Source organism: Quercus robur, chromosome 4 (assembly GCF_932294415.1).
Source record: "Quercus robur chromosome 4, dhQueRobu3.1, whole genome shotgun sequence".
Classification (NCBI taxonomy): Eukaryota; Viridiplantae; Streptophyta; class Magnoliopsida; order Fagales; family Fagaceae; genus Quercus; species Quercus robur.
In genome coordinates, this window is record NC_065537.1 from 76,093,039 (window position 1) to 76,115,525 (window position 22,487).

Below are 22,487 nucleotides of genomic sequence, written 5' to 3' on the forward strand. Positions count from 1 at the left end.
CGATCACACACCAATCCAACAGCAATTGATTTATACAGAGAAGATTGGATGGACTGATGGAATTTCTTGGTTTTAAATTAGTACTCGCTTACAATATACTCGAGTAGTAATTAGTATGGTACGCAGGAATTTTATTACAAATTACTTGGCTACAGCATATTCGAGTAAAATTACTCGACAACTTTATCAGCGAGTTATATGAAAACTGACCGATCACACACCAATCCAACAGCAATCGATTTGTACAGAGAAGTTTGGATGGACTGACGCAGGTCTTGGTTTTAAATTAGTACTCGCTTCCAAGGAAATCGAGTACTAAGAAATACTTGACTACTTTTATGTCGAGTTATATAAGTTTTCACTAAGCCAGTTTTTTGTAGGAAATACCAAATTGGTAGGCTTTACCTGCTACCATGTTCAATCAATCCGTTGACATATATAGTAACCAAAGAACACGACATTTTTTTAGGGTGGCAATTTTCGGTTGTATTATGTATGTGCAGCTAGTGGATATAATTATTACTTCCCAACTCAATGAAGCTTGGTTGTAGGCTTTACCTTCACCCTTGACACTACCAAGTTCAGTCACTTGCATTCTCACAGCCTGGTGCACATACAATGTGTGACTACCGAATGTAGCTAAGACATGAATTTCGTAAGAATTGACCAAACTTTTAATTAAGCTTTAAACCCTTTCAAACCTTTTAATGAAGAGCATCTTTTTTGTAGGAGATACCACACCATAATACTGTAAGTATTACAATCGTAATTATTATTAAGATTATGATTACAAATATGTAATAATATTGAATATTGGAATTAAATGAACAAAACAATATAAAGATAGTAGTTCATTAGGGGGGGATAAATAGACCGAACTGGAATTTTAGGACAAATATCTTCTCGATCTCTTTCCTTTTTTTTACTTCCCCTTTTGTTTGTTGCAGTTCCCGAAGACCGCTAAAATCTGTATTTTCAATATTACTTCTATACTTTATATAGTTTATATTTATATGATTTATCTATTTAGTTTTTATATATCATGCTCATTTAGCAGATTATCTCGATACGCACATTTTTTGCGTAAGGGTTAAACTTAAAAAATAAATCACGCAAACTAGTCAATGATGACCCTCCATGGATTCGCCTATATAAGCCACAGTTAAAGTTGCAAAAATAAGAGCGTGAATATAGCTTGTAAATAATCCAAGTAACATGACGGGTATAGTAACAATCCTCATGGGTACTAGAGAAACAAGAACAAGAACTAGTAATTCATCAGCTAAAGTTGCATTCATCTTGAACAAATCCCAACTGTCTAAATTTACACTAGAGTCTTTTGCTTATAAAAGAGACCCACATAAAAAGAAAATTTCAACAAATCTAATGTATAAATTAAACTTCTTCAGTTGTGGGATCTCCATCCATCATCACTATATTGCATTCGTCTAAAGCTGCCTTTGTTCAAATATGCAGATACATAGATACAAAAATCTAGAAATGAACTTTTCCATCGCACATGAAAATATCCACCCTTTGCAAATATAATTGGTATAATTGGTACCTAACTCGAAGCTGACTCAAATATTCATGTACGTCATAAACATGCTTAAGTAGGTTCATTTACAAAATATGTTCCAAAAGCTGTGTCTAACATATCCAAAAAATCAGCTGTTAACATATATGCCCTCCAAAAATCTGCTGTCATGTATGCTCTCCAAAAATCTGTCAGTCTTTTATGTCCAAAAAATGTTGTCAAAGTTTTATCCGCTAGCTGTTACATGAACAATAACACGTCGTCCAACTACTGTGCAAAAAACAAAGAAAAAAACAAATTGTGGTCAGGTTTCTTTTAATATCAATAGTAGGAACCACTGAAGCCTACAAAATATGCCACCAAATATGAATCAATAAATAAAAAACAAAAACCAACAACTAAATGACAATATAAGTTTAAACTATACAAAAATCCTTAACGTTTACGCACACCTAAGTCATGCCATATATCCCAACATGATCTTGTCCAAGCAAAAATCCACAATCACAAGATTCCGACACTATTTCCTTGGGTATGGAGGAAATCACTGTCCATTATAGAATTATTGAGTATGGGGACATAGCTAATGGCCAATCATGGTATTTTTATTAATAAGTTTTCTTTACATTATGGGTGGTCATTTGTGTGGGTTTTGGTTCAATTCATTGAGGGTTTAGTGTTTAGGCAGATTGTGGAAGGATTCAGTTTATGTTTCCGCTTACTCGTACGCCATCCTACATTAAGTCTTTTCCTCTTCCCTAAAGCAAGGAAGTTATTTATGGTCTGACTCAAGAACAATTTCTGTACACAAAATGGTTCACCTACATGCATCTCATCCTCACTCAACATGCTCGTCCCCTAAAATCATTCAAATGACGTTCCCCTCATGAATCTAAAACCACAGACAATACCATTTCGAATTGACCCAATCACGAAAAAGAAATGCCTTGTCTTTGTACCAAGTATGCTGGTCCAGCGACATATGCATGGTCTGAAATTTAAGAAGTTGCTGTCTCTAACAGCTGTGTCTAACATGCTATGTCCAAGTTGAAACAAGACAGTTGTGTTGTGTTTGTGTCCAAATATCATAGGTCTAATTTGATGTGCAGGGCAGATTTTAATAATAATAATGTGATGTGCAGGACACCTTTTTTCCATCACTTTCTTGCAAATCAAAGAAAGCTTAAAGCAAGGAAGGAAATTTATAAACAGAAACATAACTAACCAAATTCTGTACGTCATAAATATGCTGGACTTATGTATATCTAGACAGAGGAGAAGCATAAACATAACTAAGCAAATTCAATTTCCAAGCCATGTTGGACTTATGTATATCTAGACAGAGGAGAAGCATAATTCAGTTGCTTAAAAGTAAAATTTTCCTTTTATAGCCAAGATAAATCCCAACTGTCTAATAATGAGGACATTTATTTTCTCTTTTTTTTTTTTTGGTTGTGAATTGTAATTATCGAAATTGAACCTCAAAAACTAAAATAAATTAAAAAGTCCAGATATTGGGCAAGGTTTTACCCCCATAAGCTCCACATCATCAACGGCTCAACGATCTTTTCGTTTCCTCACAACTGCCTTCGCCGGTCTCGTCTTACCTGAAATTCAAAGGGATCACACATTACTTGAATGCACACATTCCCTATGCTTAATTTAATTATCAGAAAATGTTTGATCTGAGTATGATCATCACTTAAAGCACACAACATCATATGCAAGTCCTGTGACATTCTATTAAGGTAAATGATAAACAGTTTACATAGCATGGAGGTGCACTGCCTAAATAATAAAATATAATGCAAACTAAGCACAAGATTGTTAATCTGAACAATCTGATGAACATGTAGCAGTTAAGAAAGATGCCTTCCTAGCTATGCAAATAATTACTTTATCATTATGAAAATAGAAGACTAGGACATATAATGACATAGTAATAATTCCTTTATGAGTTTTATATGTCTTTTATAATTATGCGCAGTCTATGGATAGCTTCCATGTTTCCATAAATCATGTTATTTACCGTCACCGGTCCCACAACCAGGGGGATGTATGTCAGTGCGGAGTGATCTTCGCAACCCATGTACCGGCACTATATTCTCACCCTGTATCTGTTCGATCTGTGCAGCCGGTTCGTCAGGGTTAGGAAGTGAAGGGTCCTGGGTGGGCTCAGCTTGAACTAGAGGTGGTGTCGATCGGCCAGGGGTGGGTACAAATATACAGCCACCGTCGTGGGCAGAGTCGGCAAACAATGGGGGAGACAGCTGAATGGGTGGTGGGGACCGAGGGCCAGCTTGGGCACAGGATGTGTGTTCTGCACTATTCTCATTGCCAGGGGGGTGGGATGGCTGGGCAACAGCGTCAGACGTGCATCACGATGACCCGACACCATCCATGTACATGCCCCAGTCGCCCTCCAACGCCTCATCATCTGCAGAAAAACAGTTGCATTTATTAAGATAACCACAAGGGATTGAGTCATAAAATGTCTTACTATTTGCAGCCTAGATATGATTTAATGGCATTTGACCCTTTAAACTCGCTTAATTTGGGTGCATGAGACCTCTCATATACACACTCACATGCACACAACCAATCATACAAAATGAAGCCTCATGGTTGCTTTCTTTTCCGGTCCAATGTTCTTACTCTATATTCTGATTGAATGCTTTTCCATTTGCAATGGCAGTATCATATTTTGCCCCAAGCTAGAGAAAATGGGCAAATGCCCATTCCAAAAAAACAATCTAGCATTTTGCCGTCTTTCCCAAATTAACTAGGGAAATACCCTTCTTTTTAAACTCGATTTTCTCTAAAACAAAGTTAAGCCCTATAGTGACATTTTTAAGGATCCTATAGTGACGTTTTAAGGAACTATAGTGGCATTTTATAATCCAATCTCCATGAAGTCGAGTTACATGCAATTTTTTTTCTCTTTTTGTTACCTATAACTCGACTTCATGGAAATCGGATTACAAAACGCCACTATAGGTCCTTAAAACGTCACTATAGAATCCTAAAAAACGTCACTATAGAGCTTAACTTGATTTTCAGAAAATCGACTTTGAACAGAGGGGCATTTCCTAATTAATTTGGAAAATACGGTAAAATGCTAGATTGTTTTTTTGAAAGGGGCAAAAGCCAATTTTTTCATACAATAATTATTTCAACTTTAACAATAACATTTAAGAAATGAAGTTGGCGTTTTAGGATGGAAAAATTTTCTGAATGAGACTGGAGAAATATTACTTCCACTATCAATTATTACAAAATGTTCATAAAAATCAGTTTTCACTGTTTTTCTTTTTTTGTTTTTTCTTTATTTCAACACTCTGTATTCATTCAACTGAGAATGGAAGACAACAAAGTCCAAAAACAAAGGTAGAGCAGACCTGAAAACACAGCAGTTACAAAGCTGATACAATAACAATAAAACATTGTTTCTAACAGAAGATTCAAAATGTGAAGTGTAACCAAGGGCCAAGTGAATACGATGTAAACCCTATTGTAAAGTGTAAACCCAACATCAGACAAGGGCCAAATGCGTAAGCAATCGCTTGACCCGCACCTAGTGCATGTCGTTCATAGAATCCAATAACTATTGTCTAGTGTAAACCCTTCCCAATAAAACTAATACTTACGCCACCCAGACGAGTTACATATAAACCTTGTTTTGTTGGTAAAATCTAATAAAACTTTGTTTTTAATTCATTATTGGCATATTAAATTAACTATAATAATAAAATTTATAAAACAAAACCTTTGAATTACAAAGTCCAGCTTTGTTTACTTGTTTATACTCTATCATTGTTATTATTACTATTTTTTAAACTCTAATTTTATGAACGTCATAGTGTGATCACAACTTTGAATTTCCTCATATAATGCTAATTTTATGTTCATGGTCACGTAGCAATATTTTTAAAAGGAATTACATTGGCATCCATAGTGGTCTGTGCTTTATACGATGAAAAAATGATTTTGCTGGACTTTTGTTTTCATACATAAGCATAATATATTAGCATTGATGTGTATATGTTAAAAGTGGATAATAGTATTGTGATTGTAGTTGATAAGGAATGAATGAAACAAGTTTGCATGTCTTACATTTCAATACATATATATATCGCTTGGAAGAAAAAAGTGCTTATTCCCATTGGTTAATATTTAAAGTGCTTAGTCTTAATTTTTATGATAATTGCAGAACATTGTAACGCTACTAATTATACCATAATTATGAGAAGGAAGTGAAAATTAACACTAAAAACATGTTACCAAACAATATATACTTTGCTACTATAATATGTCCTCTAAATAAATTACAACTGAAAGTAGTAGAAGTTAAAGTCAGTAAGAATTGAAGGTATTAGAGTTGGAAGTTACCCAAGACATCGTCATCCTCGTGACCACCTCCACGACCTCCACTGTATGCACGACCTCCACTGCGTCCACGCCCTCTAGACCCACGACCTCCCCCACCACGGCCTGTGGCCTGTGTGCTCGCCTCAGTCACCGTGGCACGCGCATTCTCCAATGCCGCTCGGCTCATCTCTCCGACAAGATCCAGCGTCCTCTTTAGGTGGTTGTACACTGCGGAGTTTGGTTCGCATTGCAATAGTAATTCCACAGTGGACTCAACCTGCGAAATAAAGGAGTCCCGTTAAAACTTCTTTGTTTAGTTTTGTGTTGTGCAACACTAGGCCTTTAAGTCCAAAGCACTAAATCTATTTTATCTTTTTTTTTTTTAACAAATAATTTATATATATATATAATTTTTATTGTCCCCCAAATAGGTTGTCGTTGAAATTATATACTATTAATATTTAATGAGACTAACACAAACCAAATTTGGGGTTATGCATACCCGTGAAAAAAGCATTGCGATCTATAAGATATTGAAAGAGCTAATCCTACTTGCAATTATCATTTTTACAATATTCCAAGGTATCGCACACTATTGCAATGTCTTTAAAAACTAAATGAAGAAACAAGACAAAAGACAATCTTAAGGAACCAGAGAAGGCTTTACTTGTTTGACGATAGCATTAACATTTTGTTTGCATATTATTGGCGAAGGTCATGTCAATAATTTAGTAAGATACTATATAAGATGGTCTTTCACCAAGAACTATAGTGTTCGATCAAATGCGAGTTTGGATTTGCTTGAGTCTTGAGAGTTGTGTCATCTTATGCTTGCCCCACTAAAATGAGACTATAAAAGTGAATGAAAAGGTTTATGTTAGTTTATTTCAAAGTGCAAATCATGCAATGTTATGCGATTATTAAGTATTCTACCAACTGCTGAGTCATACACTGATTAGTATTTTTTATATAACGAATTTGGCATAACCTAATTATATGATATCAAAATCTGTAGAAAAAGAATCCCTTAATTACTTTTCTTCTATTTGATGAGCAATATATGAATTGTATAAAATGGGTACCAGACAAGAGAACCCTTCTAGTCTATGGACCTACTAACATAAGTCGTAAAAAGAATATATAATATGTTGGAGTAAAAGTAGACATTGCAATGGAACCCAATGTTATAAAATGTGCAACAAAGTTTGCAGTATAAAGTATTTGGCTAGTTCCTTTTTAAAATATTTGTCTAGTCTTTTTAAAGAATCAAAGGTACAAACAATATCATTATTACATTTGTTTTCCTAAATAAATGTAAATTAACTAATAATGGGTTGGGCCCTAACTATGAGGAACAGGGCTGGCCATAATCCCAATCGTGTTGCAATATCATATTCTCTTTGTCTATGGACCAAACCCAAATTTATGATAATCCATAGATGTGCTAAACCCAACCCGGTTATACTAATTCAATGAGACTGCTCCACTTATATAGTGTGGCCGCTTACTTTTGTGACCATACCATGCCTCTAACAATCTCAGTTTTAGGGCAAATTTCATATGGAAAACTAAGTGGGGTGATATTACAACAACCACATCAATGAGCTCCTAGCTAGGAAAAAGCCAATGATTAATTCTTAAATTCTATCATGAGTACTAATTTAAAATGCAACTTTGATTCACTGTTATTTGACCAAATTTTTCGTTGTAAATTAACATGACCAAGTAACTTACCACTACACACTCTTGGTGTGATGGTCACTCCACAAATTTACTACACTTAAATTAGGTTCATGTAGAATTTTTATCTCAAAAGAAGGGGGAAAAAAGATTAGGTTACTTTCTTCCTCTTCTCTCTCTCAAGAACTTTTTTAGGAAGCCCATTATGATAAAAAAAATCCTACAATTCTATGTAATTCAATCGAGTTTTGCAAGATATGGACTGGGTTTTCTGAGGAAAACACCAAGCTAGCTAGGGACGGTACTTTAAAGTATCCATAACTAATTGGTACTCATTACCGCATGTTCAAAAACAATTTGTCAAACCTAAAAATAAATAAATATACCCTAATGAATATGAAAATGTTCTCTAAAATGAATATCAAAATATTGATCCAATGACTCCATGAATCAATAAATTCTCATAATGCATGCAGCAACACACATATATTGTCAATCCATAAAAGAAGCATCGAATTGTTGCCTTACCATGATTTCCCAATACGCTGAGTCGCGTGTAATGTACCATCTCGTCGTCTTTCGGTACGACTCCATGTAAGTAGCAAGGTATGTCGTGTCCCCATCCAATGCCGGTGCATCAGCAATATGTTCCTCTCTATGGGCCCATCGGTCAATGTAGACAGCATGCTCTTGCACCCAATCCTTATCTAGTTTACCTTGGAGGGAGATTTTGTGGAGATGAACAGACGTATCTACAATATCCGGTGGCACTTGCTTCATCCCAAACTGACGAAAGACACGTTCGGGATGATGATCCTCTACTATCCAAAAATAGATCAATGGCACATCGGCCCTCCATATTTGTCGGCCGGCAGTGCAATATGGGGGCAACAACTCTAGGACATCGCTGTAGGGCTCCCAGACAACCTGCAGAAATGGTCAACAATAAGATGCCTGCCAACAATAAGAGAAGCTCAGAGTGCTACCAGTGTGGCAGCCACATAATAAAAAGCTATGATGCTTGAATCAGAAAATATGATCAAGGAGAGAATTACTTATTAATTATGGCTGTCACCTTATACCTATGTATGATTTGAGTTCTTTCTTAGATAGAGTTGTTATTTCATGTCATCGAAAACATTTTCTTATCTGTATACGTATTCCTTTATTGCCTCGAGCTATAACTTGCCATCAATAATCTGTCTACAATTATAGCATGCATGCTTACTTTTTATGTATCATTGAATTTCCAATAATTTTATATTTATGGTCATGAATCATGATATGCATGAATGTGGTTCCCCACTAATTATCTCTAAGTTTGGCAAAGATTTGTTTGTCGGATAAAGTGAAGGTGACTTGAGAAAATCCTGATATATAATTTAGACTCTCAGACATTGATTCACAATCAAAATTAAACGTAATTCTTCTCCAAGAATTTCTTATAGTGCTGGATTTATGAGTTAACATATTATTCTTTGCACTTCAATTAGAACAAACAGTATCACTCGACGATCATATGTGGACAACGTGAAGCACGATAGAACAAACAGTATCACTTGTGACATGAAGCGGTAGAATACCTGGTGTGCCCGTATACTCGACAGTGACGCACGATACGCAACTAGCACATGTGTCGCATGCTCTGTCGTGCTCTTCGGCCCCTTCCATCTAGTAAACATATAATTTCAAACAATGCTCATTAGTTATCATGCAAATAATAGATTCCAAATAATTATCATGCAAATATTCATGCCACTGTAGTACATTTTCAGTGTACTTGGGTTGCCTATTCTTTAATAAAAAGTTCTAACGTTATATATCAAAAAAAATAAAAAATAAAAAATATCATGCTAAATTTGGAACTTTTCTTCTCTAGAATGAAAGACAGAAAAAAAGTGGCTCCTTCATTACTACAAGCATTCTTAATATCTTTTTTTTTTTTTCAATCTTGGATTCCCATTGGGTGCACCTATAACTTACCAGTTTAAAAAAATAAAAATAAAAACAAGTCAAAATCAATGAGGGACTTATTGTTTTGTAAGAAAGACTTATTGAAAGTCCCAGATTGAAATGAAAGGGGATACTATACTTCCTCCTCAATAAATACCTCTCCATCAAGAATTTCAAACATAAATACATTGTTTAGTTTTTGCAAGGGCCTGACATTCTTTAGTTTTTAATGTTGGGCTAGCTTATGTGTAAACCTAACATATAATGGTTATTTATATATATATATATATATATATATATATATATTAGATTGTTACTTATCAAAAAAATAATATACAAGGTTTTCTTTTGTAAGAGAATAAAAAAATTTAGTAATTAAAAAAGGGGCCAAAACTAATCAAACTGCTCAAAACCAGGAAGCGGTTTGACTGGTTTTGAGCCCTTCCAATTTTTTCCTGGTTTTTTAATGTGGACCATACCAGTCTAGGTCCCAGTTCACTGTTCAACTCGTCACACTAGCCGCTCTGGTCTGCTTTAAAAATTTAAGCTCCTTCAACTTTGCATTGTTGGATAAGTGAATATGGTGCTTTACTCAGGGAAATGACCAATTGTGGAGATGCCTTCTGAGAATTAAATATGAGCAAGATTCCCAGTGGACTACAGACGGAGTAGAATTTCCACACGGAGTGGGACTGTGGAAAGGAATAAGAGCAGGTTTTGGGAGTCCTATAAATTTATTAGATTTCAAATTGGGGATGGCATGATGGTGAGGGTATATGGCTTGATGCATGGTGTGGGAACAAGTCTTTTAATTGGTTAGTTTACGTTAGTTTATGATCCTTTCCAAATTGCAGCTAACAAACATGCTAGGGTTAGTGATTATTTGGATGTTAGGGGTAAAGTAGTGCATTAGTACCCTATCTATGTTAGGCAATTGCAGGATTGGGAATTATTGTCTCCCTGCCCTGTTTGATTTACTGTATTCTCAATGGGTTCAGCTTTGGACAGAAGACAGCATATTGGAAACTAGATAGAAATGGTGACTAACTCCATGTGAATGTATCTTCAATTTCTTGAATTTTCTTTACCCTTTTCGTTTGTAACATTTTGATTCGACAATGGAACCCCACAATCACAAAACCAACTTGTGATTAGGGAATATGGGTCGTTCACGGTGGTGGATAAAGTTGGGATTTGGATAATTTGGTTAGGGTTGGTCTGGTATTTGTCCTTCACTGGGTAGTAGAGCAATTACAGAAATTGTGGATCATTATAGAGAAATTGGAGAAATTGTCACATTGAATACTATTTTATATTATTTATTGAAAAAATATAAATTCTCCAATGACATAACCGTACATAATTTCATTTAGTATAATTACTTTCTAGTAAGAGTTTTAGCATGATACCAAAATTTATTTCTCAAAAGAATGTAGTCAAAAAACTTTATTTGGACTGAATTCATTCTACCAAAGTTTAAAATCTATTTGCAATTGTCTCCTCAAATGCTGCATTAGAAGCTACAAAAGGCAGATTGAACCTATGGCATTAGTAAGCATCTCATGACCATGGACCCTTTTAGGACAAGAGGCCAGTCCCTAAGCTAATAGAGGCAATTTTGATTTGAAACAGGCCTATAGCTTCATTAACATATCAAAGTTACCATCAACCCAAAAAAAAAAAAAAAATCAAAGTTACCAGAACTTCCATTACCTTCATAACCATTTACTTGGCAATGTATGCAACTACCAATCCACATAAAATGTTTATGCTACACATCAAAAGTGATACCAAATAATTCATGAGGTCTTTAACCTTTAGACTAAACAACAATGACATACGGCAGAAAAATATTCTACCACCCAATCTAGAGACTGAGATAAAGGAATTCCAAGAATAACAATCATCGATGGAAAAGCTAAGAGGATTTAAATTAATTTCTAAGCTCTTACTAACCCACCGTGATGCATATTGGTTAGCCAAGTCCTACAATTAGTGCCAAGGAGCTCTTGACTCATGTACATCTCATATATCAATTTATGTATATTCTATGATGAATGATTTTTGAAAACCAAAAAACCAATACTTCATTTCTAAACACAATTATCAAAAATACATTAGATTGAAATTTGAAGGAGGAATATTAAACCCAAACCATCTGAGAAGTGAAAACCCAAGGTTATCTATGATATCCAACCATCATTATGGGTTTCCACCACTTATTTTACTAAAAATTAGAAAGATCTAGACATAGAGAGATTCTTGACTTAGGGATTTGTTGAAAGTATATGATTTAATCTCTTCTATCTTCTTCTGTATTAGAGGTGTGATATACATGTAATATATACTTATTTGTCTTACCATATAAAAATAGTTAAGCATAGGGTAAAGTTAAGTTATGGCCCTGATTCTATTTTTTATTTTTTGATAATTTCATAGTTGGAGTGGGGGATTTGAACCCTGGATGTCTACGTCGGAAACACTAGGAGGTGCCAATTAAACTACAAGGCTCTTGGCTAGGTTATGGCCCTAATTATCTTGCAAATTCAGAATTACTACCATGCAGAAAAGGACATTGGCCAAAACAGCTATGCTTTAGCATTGCCAATACATTTTAGCATTTCTAATATTAACTAAATGCAGTAAGATATTTGAATTTAAATTGGAATCAGACTAACCAAAATAATAATAATGCAAATATAATGATTGACATAAGGTGAAGAAATTTGTCTTTCGCAAAATAGCATGCTTTAATCATAGAAGCAACACAGTCTTACAAATATACGTAGGCACCACAAATCATACCAAACATTTATTGAAAAAAAATAATAGTACTTGACAATTGTATCAAACTACTCAAATAACATACCGATTGGCAAGGGGACCTGCCTCCACTGGCGGTAGTGGCAACCTCATAACAGGGCATATCAGTGGGAACCTCGAATACGCCCACAGCTGCACCAACATCACTGCTCCTCCAATCTGCTTCGCCTTCGACTCCGATGCCTTGCATAAGTGCCTGTACAACCAGGCTAATGCCCCACTACCCCAACTGTACCTCTTCGCATTGCTGATTAGGTTTAGGAACTGTAGAGGCAGCACCGACACCCGGTCTGCCGACTTATCCATAAACAAAATCGTCCCCAACCGATCGAGTATGTGATAGTGCGCATGTTGCTGCACTACCTCATCAGTAGCATCTGCAGCTAGGGGCCCACTAAATAGTGCATCCAGCCACGTGAATCTGAACCTCGCCCCAGCAAGGATAGAGGTGTTCTCATGGGGATGCGGTATCGGGTCTGGTGGACGATGACCCAATAACTCAAGACACAATGTAGGCCAATCCATCTTCACAGCCCCAGTAATTGGCAACCCATCAACAGGAACCCTTAGCATCACCTCAATATCTTGTAAGGTGATGCTCATCTCTCCATGCGGTAGGTGGAATGTGTGCGTCTCCGGACGCCAACGCTCAACTAGTGCTGTGATCAATGCATGATCCACTTCCAAGTTTGGGACCTTGAATAACCCTTCAAAACCTGCCTTAGTTATGTACCGAGCATTCCGTGGGTCAAGCCCATGCTCGGGTAACTTGCAACTTCGGCGTCTGCAGTTTAGCACGCCTAGCACTACCTGCACACGAAAGAGCATTGTCTTAGGATAGTGCACACAAAATAACTATAACAATGCTACATAATAATAATATGCAAGAAACAGTAGGCTAACTAGTTAGTCCCGAACATTTTGCAAAACGTTAGTTACAATGTTAATTGCTTATTCGCTCTACCTCAATAGCAGATAGGATCAAATTCAACATCAATGACATTGTTTAAAATTAGCACTAAGGTGATGGGCATCATGTTTTGAAATGAATGAACAAAGTGCCTCACTATGTCAAATGGAGTAGGGAATTAGGAATCAAGGTCGTTAGTTGTCTTATGTGTAGCCACGCGTAATTGTGTGCGCATGTTTGGAAAAAAGAATAGTAGCGGATTCAATTTTTTATTGATTACTATAGCTTCTAAATGACATGTACTGACTTTGAACATTTCTGCTCCATACAATGTTCTTGATTATTTATGCTTCATGCCATTTTCTCTTTGGATTAAATACAATTCTGCGTAAACCAAAACATTCTACCATGTACAACGTCTATTTGCTAAGAATCAAAGAACCCTACAGAAATAAAATTAAATGATTTCGACATGTCCAAAGTTCAGTACAACTACACACCTGACCGGCTGGCGTCTCCCAAAGCAGCGTGGATTGATGAACCGGCTGCCACGTCAACTGTGTACCAACCGTCGGTCCAGGATCCACATTTCCCACTTGCTGCATATCTGACACGCATGCAATCATGTTAGACACGTAAACACAGGCAAGTAATAGTGAAGAAAAGCTTGGCTTTTGCAAGTAAACACAGGCAAGTAATTGAATGTTCTACAACAAACTCACAGAAACAAATACAGAGAGACAGAGTGAAAGAGAGATTTCACAGAAAATTGAAAACATATAATTGCTAAACTGAATTATACATCATGCATCTATATACATTGATTTTCAATCGATTTAATCATATCAAGGAAGAGTTAAAGTAAAACACTAAAATATAAACAACCTAACGTTCATGGCTGCAAGGCATAAACATAAAAGACACATAGTTGCAAATTGTATAAGCAACCTAACCAACCAACCAAGGTGAGATTCAATGTCTAAATCAAACAAAGTAAACCAACAAATGAACAAAGCATAATGCAAACCAAACAATCAATTAAGCACCACAAAAAACACCATTCTAGAACACTAAAACATAGCTCTAAAATTAAAAGGTACCCAATTACCAATTACCCCTAAACAAGCCCTGTCACCCATCAGTACTAGAATTTCCCTTCTTTAATCGAAGTGTAAAGTTCTTTCCTTTTGCTTTTGCTTGTTCCCGTACTTGACATCACACTCTAAAAGAAATTTTATTTAATAAAGCAAGAACTAAAAAGGGTTCATTGTAACTTAGTGGCTACTGAGGTGTGTTTTCAACAAAAAAAAGGGGGAGACAAACATGGAAATAGGTAAAGGTTTCATTAGAGACTCTACTGCAATAGACATCTCACTCACAAGCACAGCTTTGGAGGCAACTAATAATAGTCAATTAATATTGAGCTTTATTAAATGGATTAAACAACTGTGAGACCTATACCATCAAATGATGGTGTGTGCATAGTTATGTGTCAAATGAACACTGAATTGGTGACCATAACTGTCCAAGACCTTTGCTTTCTTCTCTTTTGGGTTTTTTTCCTTCATTTGTTTTTATGAAGTCGATTATTTTTTCTCTTCGAAGTCAATTATATTTTTATTGGTCAAGTCTTGGTCGTAAATTAGGTTATTAGTAATTCATTTCTTTTCTTCAAATCAAGCAGATTTTTTAAAATCAATAGTTGGCTTTCCTAAGTCAACTAGAAATAGGGTCAAGGTAGTTAAAGGTGAAAGGCAACCTTAAGGTGCCAAGGCCTTATATGGCCCGACGCCCTAAGGTGTGAGGCGACAAGGCCTTTGGTGCAACCAAGGCCAGCCCATTCCAGAAGACCTAGAATTTACCAAATTGTCTTCATTCTGGGAGAACTTAATTAAAAGCAATCCAACAGTGAAAAACAAAAACAAACAATCAAATAAGTGTCAAGTCAATTCAACTTTAGATCGACCAACGAAGGTCCCAAGATAACTCTTCATCATCTAAAATTCCCAAATTAAAAGGTCTTTAAAGAAAACTGCAATCAAATAACAGTACATTCAAGTTTAGACTAAGGAAGGTCCTGATAGAACTCTTCATCATCTGAAACATCCCAATAGACTAAGCCAATTACATTCCCATCACTGACTCGTACGTTTTTAATTTTTTATCATTTTTCATCTTTGACTGTTCTCATCTGATTCACCCATGGTAATGCCTTATAATTGTTTAATCAATAGCCTCACTAAGTGGTTAAAAAAGAGCTCTCAATCTTGTGCTGTTACAAAAGACTTAACAACTAACTAGTTAAAAAAAGGAAATTCAGCAACCTGTTACAAAAACTACAAAGCAGCATTTCACATTTACAAGCTTAGATGCTCCTGCATCAAAAACTGCTATCGATTTTATTGCAAAATGTTTACAGTTTACAAACAGACATGGAAATTTGTGACTCAGCTGGTTAAGTGGGGACACATGTCAAGTGTGATGCACGTGTGCCACTTTTTTGTTAATATAACACCAACACAGACAGCAGGACATTGTAGCAAGGTTATAAAATTGGGGAGTCATTAATGAATTTCGAAAGCATGGAGGACATTGTAATCAGAGTAAAAGTTTAGGATCGAACAGTGTAATTTATCCTAACAAAAAATTTTCTTTTCACAGCTACTCAGTCCCTACACTAGCATAAATTATCAAAGATTTTCCAGGATGGAATCATCAAAGGCATCTCATTCTGATAAGAAATACCAGGATAGTGAGCCTACCATTGTTGTTGCTAATCCTTTCAATTCCGATGATGGGTACAGATGGCGTAAATATGGGCAGAAGGTGGTTAAGGGCAATGAATATCCACGAAGCTACTACAAATGTACATGTGTGGGTTGTAATGTCAGAAAATGGGTTGAGCAATCTCCTGCCGGAGAAATGCCTAAAATTAAGTACGAAGGCAAACATAATCATGAAATGCCTAACAAGCTTGCAAAAGAAATTAGTGATTCGCAATATCTGGCCGGAAATATGAACATTCTAAGTCAATTGGAAACAAAAAGTGACTGTGAGGAGGAAGGTGTTGCAGAAACAAGAGAAGAGGTTTCTCATTCTGATAGGACATACCAGCCTACTATTGCTGTTGATAAGCCTGCCAATGATGGCTACAAGTGGCGTATATATGGGAAGAAGAAAGTTAAAGGCAGTGAATATCCACGAAGCTACTACAAATGTACATATCCGAATTGCCCTGCCAATAAAAAGGTTGAGCGTTCTCATGCAGGACATATAATTGAAATTGTCTACAAAGGCACTCATAATCATCCAAAGCCTCAACCCAGTATTAAGCGAGCAAAAGAAGGTAGTGATCTAAGTGAAAACTAAGCCAGATCTGGGTTTCAAAAGCCAGGCTGGAAATTGGACCAAGTCAAGTCAAGTGGTACCGGCTTATACAGTTCCTGAGAGAGATCAAGAATCTGCTCAAACAGCACTCACTCAGTTAACTGGATCAAGAGACAGTGAGGGGGTAGGCAATGCAGAAAAAATAGAAGAGGGGAATGGGCCAAATCCAAAGAGAAGGCATGTTCCAAGGCTACTGTGAATAAACCCCCTTTCCACCACCACCACCACCACCTCCCCAAAAAAAAGCATTTTCTATTATGGCCAACAACCAAAAAAAAAAATCTCTATAAATAAATAAATAAAAAATAGTATTGTTTTAAAGAAGTAATCGGTATTTCTTGTCAAAGAAAAAATGTTGTATATTTTGTCCACCAAGGAATAGTTCGTGAAGCCTAATATGTTGACAGTAACGCAAAAGATTGTCGCTTTCCAAAAATGTTTTCATTGTTTTTATGTGTTTGGTGCAGGTGAATCCTAGTTTTCCTGAAAATATTTTAGGTTAGGTGGGAAAACACAATTAAGAGAGGCCTAAAATGTTTTAGGCCTGGCCTTAAAACACATAAAACATTTTCAGAGAGCACAACAGAACACCTCCAACCCCCGAGTAAGTAGCCAACTCCCTCCCCCAAGCTAACCACTCCAAACCACAAGAGAAACCATTGCACGAGCCCACCGATAAAGCTCTTCCAACACAAAAGATTAGACCAGCAATCCACCAGTTTTAGCCAAGATAACCCACAGTGAACATTTTTTTTGTAATTATTTTTGCTGTTTTTCGTTCCCAATCCATTGACCACCCCCATCCCCCCACAACAACCAACCCACCCTGCCCCACTATCACTGCCAACCCACATGACCTCTCTCTCTCTCAAAATCTCAATTTAATTCCTACTTTTGTAATATTTTTGTGTATTTTTTCATGGCATGCTTATTGGCATAATTTATGTGAGTTAATTATATGTAATTAAGAAGAATTTATGTGATTTTTATCAATCCCTGTGGCGAAATTTGTGATATCAAAGTGGATGCTTTTGTTATGATTGATACTTGGTTGAGATTGTTGAGCACCTAGTATGGATGTTTTTTAGTGGTAGGCAGATTTTAGATTTAGTACTCATTGCTAATGAGTGCCTAGATGGAAAATTGAATAGTTGTATCCCGGATGTGGCCTACAAGCTAGACATAGAAAGAGCATAATGTGAATTGGGATTCTCTGTTTAATCTTTTGAGCAGAATGGGTTCGGGGGATAGATGGAGGAGGTGGATTAGGCCTTGTGTCACCACTGTTCATTTCTCAACATAGGTTAATGGCTCCACCCTGTTGGGTTTAAGCACACGGGGTTTGAAACAAGGAGATCTTTTGTCACCTCTTTTGTTTCATGTAATCATGGAGGTTTCGCCCAAGATATTGAAGAAAATTGAGGAGAGTGGTTTAATACATGGATTTCATGTGAGGCTTTATCATTTTCCATCTTTGTTTCTTTATTGCAATTTTCCATCTACATCAAAAGCCTAGTGGCAATTCATATTCCATTCTTTTCCATTAATTAAATTACATATCAAACCCCATTCAAAAGCCTACACTTTATAGAGTCAAAAATTAATTCCAACACACATAAATCAATACCCTAGGGAAATAAGTATAGTAGGCCAAACCACCAAAAAAATAAATAAATAAACAAAGCCCTAGGTCCGTCAGAAGCACCCTAGAGGATGTACTATTTCCATTCCCAAAAGCCACCACAAATCTCAATGCTCCCTAACCTAACCCAACCTATTATGAAAGGATTGGGTGACCCTAAAAGGCCACTAAGGCCACTAACTTCCCTTTTCAACCCCAAATGTAATAGATGATAATAATAATAATTCGATGTACTTAGTCAACAAACATAACCCACAGAAGCTGCTAATCTGACACAAGACAGGAGCTTGAGCGGGCTTTAATACCAAATTTGATGTAGCCTTTTTAGGAATTTCAACACTAAACTAGATTCTTGATAACATATTGATTGTGTTGATGGCTGTTTGGTATTTAAACAATAAAAAGAACATCAAATAAACAAAGATAAAACATTGGGCAATCACACCTAGGCTTTCCTAAGCACTCACATTTAGGTACGAGATAGCAATTGCGATTGAAAAAAGTTGGAATGTTCATTATATAGGCTACTTCTAAATCCTTTCTTACAAAGGCTAGGAATACTAATAACCAAAAAAAAAAAAAAAAAGTACTTTAAGAACTTCTAAGACAATTCTAGTCTCTTAAGACAATCAATTATGCATCTGTACACAAAATGTAAGTGACTTTCAACTGATGTGGTAAGTAAGTTTATATGTTCCCATATGATATTACAAGGATAATGACATGAAAAAAAACAAAATTACAAACCAAAACTTAGATGTTGAATAAAAACAATATGGCACAGTTACAGCCCTAAGCAGAGTAAATGGCAGCAAAGGTTTTAGGATGTCCATGGTCTGTGTGTAGATATATGCGTGCATATCCATTATACACACATTATATCTATTATAATAATAACTAAACAGAGTGGAAGCTTGTAAAAGCCAGTAACTTTGAAGCTTGTAAAACCAATAGCTTCTCAATTCAACATCATTCAGCATTGAATTAAAAAGAAATTTTCCCTAATTCAAAATCATGACATAACTTGTGACATAATTTCTGGAAAAAATATAGATTGATTTGATACACTTTCAAACTATATGAATTACAAACCAATTTCCCCTAACAATGAACACCGTTGTCATGCTAACTGTATTTTACATGAATTTCTGCCCTAGATGTGCGTCATAAAACACTTCAAAACCAAACCCACTTCAAAACCAAACCCAACAAAGCTAAAAGAGCAACAATAATTATGAATACAGATAGACAACAATCTAACAGCGAAAAACTTAGGAAGCCACACTCAAATCAGATTACATGCAAAGGGAAAAAATTAAAATTTGAACTCAGCATTTACAAATTACCTTAATACGTTTGTAATCCTTAAACTCCGAAGACAGATTGGGTTGAGCTTCAGCTGTGGTGAGATTGAATAAGTGTGGGTATGGGTATGGGTTTCGATTCAACTTCGGAAAGGGTCTACTGGACGGTTTGGTTTGGGTGCGGGTAGAAATAGGAGAATCTGACGGTGGCTATTGACGGTGGCTACTGAACAGACTGGCGGTGGCTACTGATTGGACTGAGGAAGGGAAAGAGACTGTAGACTGCAGAGGAAGGAAGATAAACAGTTTTAGAGACGTTACATTTAAAAACTGGTTCATATTCCACATATAACTCGTTTTCCCCATTGACGAGTTCCAAACAGTAACGCGGGAATATTTTATTCCCCAAAAGCCAAGCTGGAACACCAGCGTGGCAAGAACCTGGCCACAACTCGGTTTCTTCATAATCGAGTTACTTAAGTAACTCGCCTTTACGGAGATCGAGTATCCAAACAGGGGCACGCCCCTATATAGTTTCGGAACAAGGGCATTATGCCAAATTTGTTTCCCAGAAAAGGCAAAAGGCCAGAATCCTCCACCTATTATTATATATATAGACTAGCATTTAACTCGCGCAATGCGGAGGATTATTTTATGAATTTGAAGACAATTAACTTGATAAAACAATACAATAAAATACATTAAAATTTGCCCAACATGTTATATTTGTGGGTATGCTGTCTATAATTAGAATGAAATCAACTTAACATAAAAATTAAATCATAAAGAACTTAGTAATATGTTCATACTTAGATAGTTAGATCAAGTAAATGCAATAAAGAGTAGTCATAAGTTATCATCGGTTGATCATGATAGGGTTCATGAAAAATGGAAGATGATTGTGTTCTAGTACACATTAGCAGGTAGGACCATTTCTAGCTTGGGTAGGGCCATAGTCCACATTGGCAGGTAAGGACCATTTCTAGCTTTGATAGGGTCGTTCTCCCGTATTTCCTAGCTTGGGTTGGACAATTTCTATCACCCATTATTTGGAAAGTATTTTGTCTTCCACGCCATTTTCTTTTGGTTCACCTTTCAAACTTTATCGTCCTTTTCTTTGTCATGCTACTCCTGTGTTAGGACATATGTAAATCATGTTAGGAACATATGTCATTGTAGAATTGGCTAATCCTTTGACAAAACGCACTTTACTTGTAATTGGGTAGATCTAGGATGTGTTTAATACTTCAAGGAACAATGTTTCAAGTTTAAGTGTTAAATCCATGCAATTCTATCCAAGATTCAAGTGAAGAAGTGTTGGATTTTAAATCTCGACAACTAGTGTCTATCGAGGTTTAAAAGGCTGTTTAAGCTCGATGCTCGACAGTTCTCGACAGATAACCTATCTACTGAGATTTAAGAAAATCAAATTTTCAGATCTGATTTCACCCTAATCCGTGTATACATGTTTGAGCTTTCTTTTATCACAACTCTAAACATATATAAGAATTGTTTTAAGGGCCGTTACAGATGATGCAACTTAATGCAAAGGTTTTTCATAAGCATATTGTGAACTGGAGACATATGCCCTAGTTCATCTTTCTTTTTAAGAAGCTGCTGCGTTTGTACACCGGAGGGTTTTTTAACCAAAGAGTTTTGTGATCTTCATCGTGTGATGAACTGAAGAACTTTGCAGCCAACATCCTTCTCAAGTTGGTGGTTAGTCACGTACTTAGATCTGTGCATCGAATTAGTTAGTCACGTATGAGGAGTTGTGCATTAAAAGGAGAGATTTTCACTACAGAACAAGTCCAATTGGGTATTGTGGTAAGGGTTTAACTGTAGGTTGGTATAAGGTACTGAGATTCCTTTACTTGTAACCGCTTGTTGTGATAATAGTGGATTCTCGAGAGTGGTGACCTTAAAATCACCCGACGGGGTTTTTGCCTTGGAGGTTTTCCCTATTCGTAAACAAATCACTGTGTCAAATTTATTTTCCTCTACATATTAACTTAGTTGGTGATTTTTTTTTGCTGCCACGCATATTGCATGCAAATTGGATTAATTAATTAACTTGGCTAAATTAATTGGTTAATTCATCACTAAGGGTCAATACTTTCTTGGCTTATCAAGTGGTATCAGAGTAGTCACACTCTGATTAGGTTTTAATCTTTGCTGTGTGATCCATTGACCCTTGTTGTCATGGATAGAGGACAATCATTGATTATACCTCTTTTATTTGATGGCACTAACTATGCATACTAGAAAGTATACATGAGAGCTTTCTTGCAGTCATTAGATGAGAAAGTGTGGCAAGTTGTGGAGATAGGCTGGACCAAGCCAAAGGAAGCGCCAGCTAATTGGGATGATGCTAAGATCAAGGCGACTAACTTCAACAGCAGGGCGTTGAATGCTTCGTTCAATGCAATCACGAATGAGGAGTTCAAGAAGATATCCTCTACTAAAACTGCAAATGAGGCATGAACCATTCTCCAGACAACCTATGAGGGAACCAAGGCTGTCAAGGATTCAAAACTTCAGAGGCTCATTACAAGCTTTGAAGAGATCAATTTGGAGGAGGATGAGTTATTTGACGAGTTCTATGCCAAGCTCAAGGACATAGTGAACTCAGCCTTTAATCTTGGGGAAACCATTCCCGAACTCAAGATTGTTAGGAAGGTACTTAGGTCTCTAACTGAGAGATTTCATGCCAAGATCACCACGATTGAGGAATCAAAGGATATTGACAAAATTCCTTTGATAGAGTTGGTTGGCAACCTGCAGACCTATGAGTTGGGTTTGACAAGGATAGGGAAATCTAATAAGGGAAAGAGCATGGCATTGAAGGCCAAGAGTAGTGACACTGATAAGTCTTCAAACGAT

The 22,487-nt window shown here is 36.3% G+C and overlaps 2 protein-coding genes and 1 long non-coding RNA gene across 5 annotated transcripts; 1 reads left to right on the plus strand and 2 right to left on the minus strand.

The window, feature by feature from the left end:
* Positions 1-1,389: 1,389 nt before the first annotated feature.
* LOC126723764 (uncharacterized) lies at positions 1,390-6,175 on the minus strand. Of its 3 annotated transcripts, none has more exons than XR_007654459.1 (4): positions 5,927-6,175; positions 3,567-3,974; positions 3,068-3,144; positions 1,390-1,804 (listed from the first exon to the last, which is right to left on the minus strand). It is a non-coding gene; the product is annotated as an uncharacterized LOC126723764 (long non-coding RNA). The 3 variants fall into 3 exon arrangements; XR_007654458.1 differs by having other exon boundaries at positions 1,390-1,807; XR_007654460.1 differs by lacking the exon at positions 1,390-1,804 and adding an exon at positions 1,857-1,881.
* Positions 6,176-8,077: 1,902 nt separating this feature from the next.
* Positions 8,078-13,897, minus strand: LOC126722612 (serine/threonine-protein phosphatase 7 long form homolog). The gene is made up of 4 exons (XM_050425755.1): positions 13,772-13,897; positions 12,408-13,171; positions 9,169-9,256; positions 8,078-8,512 (listed from the first exon to the last, which is right to left on the minus strand). The coding sequence occupies exons 1-4, from the start codon at positions 13,895-13,897 to the stop codon at positions 8,078-8,080; spliced, it is 1,413 nt and encodes a 470-aa protein (XP_050281712.1).
* Positions 13,898-15,977: 2,080 nt separating this feature from the next.
* On the plus strand, positions 15,978-16,640 carry LOC126722613 (probable WRKY transcription factor 33). The gene has a single exon (XM_050425756.1). It carries the CDS (start codon positions 15,978-15,980, stop codon positions 16,638-16,640), a length of 663 nt encoding a protein of 220 aa, XP_050281713.1.
* Positions 16,641-22,487: the final 5,847 nt, after the last annotated feature.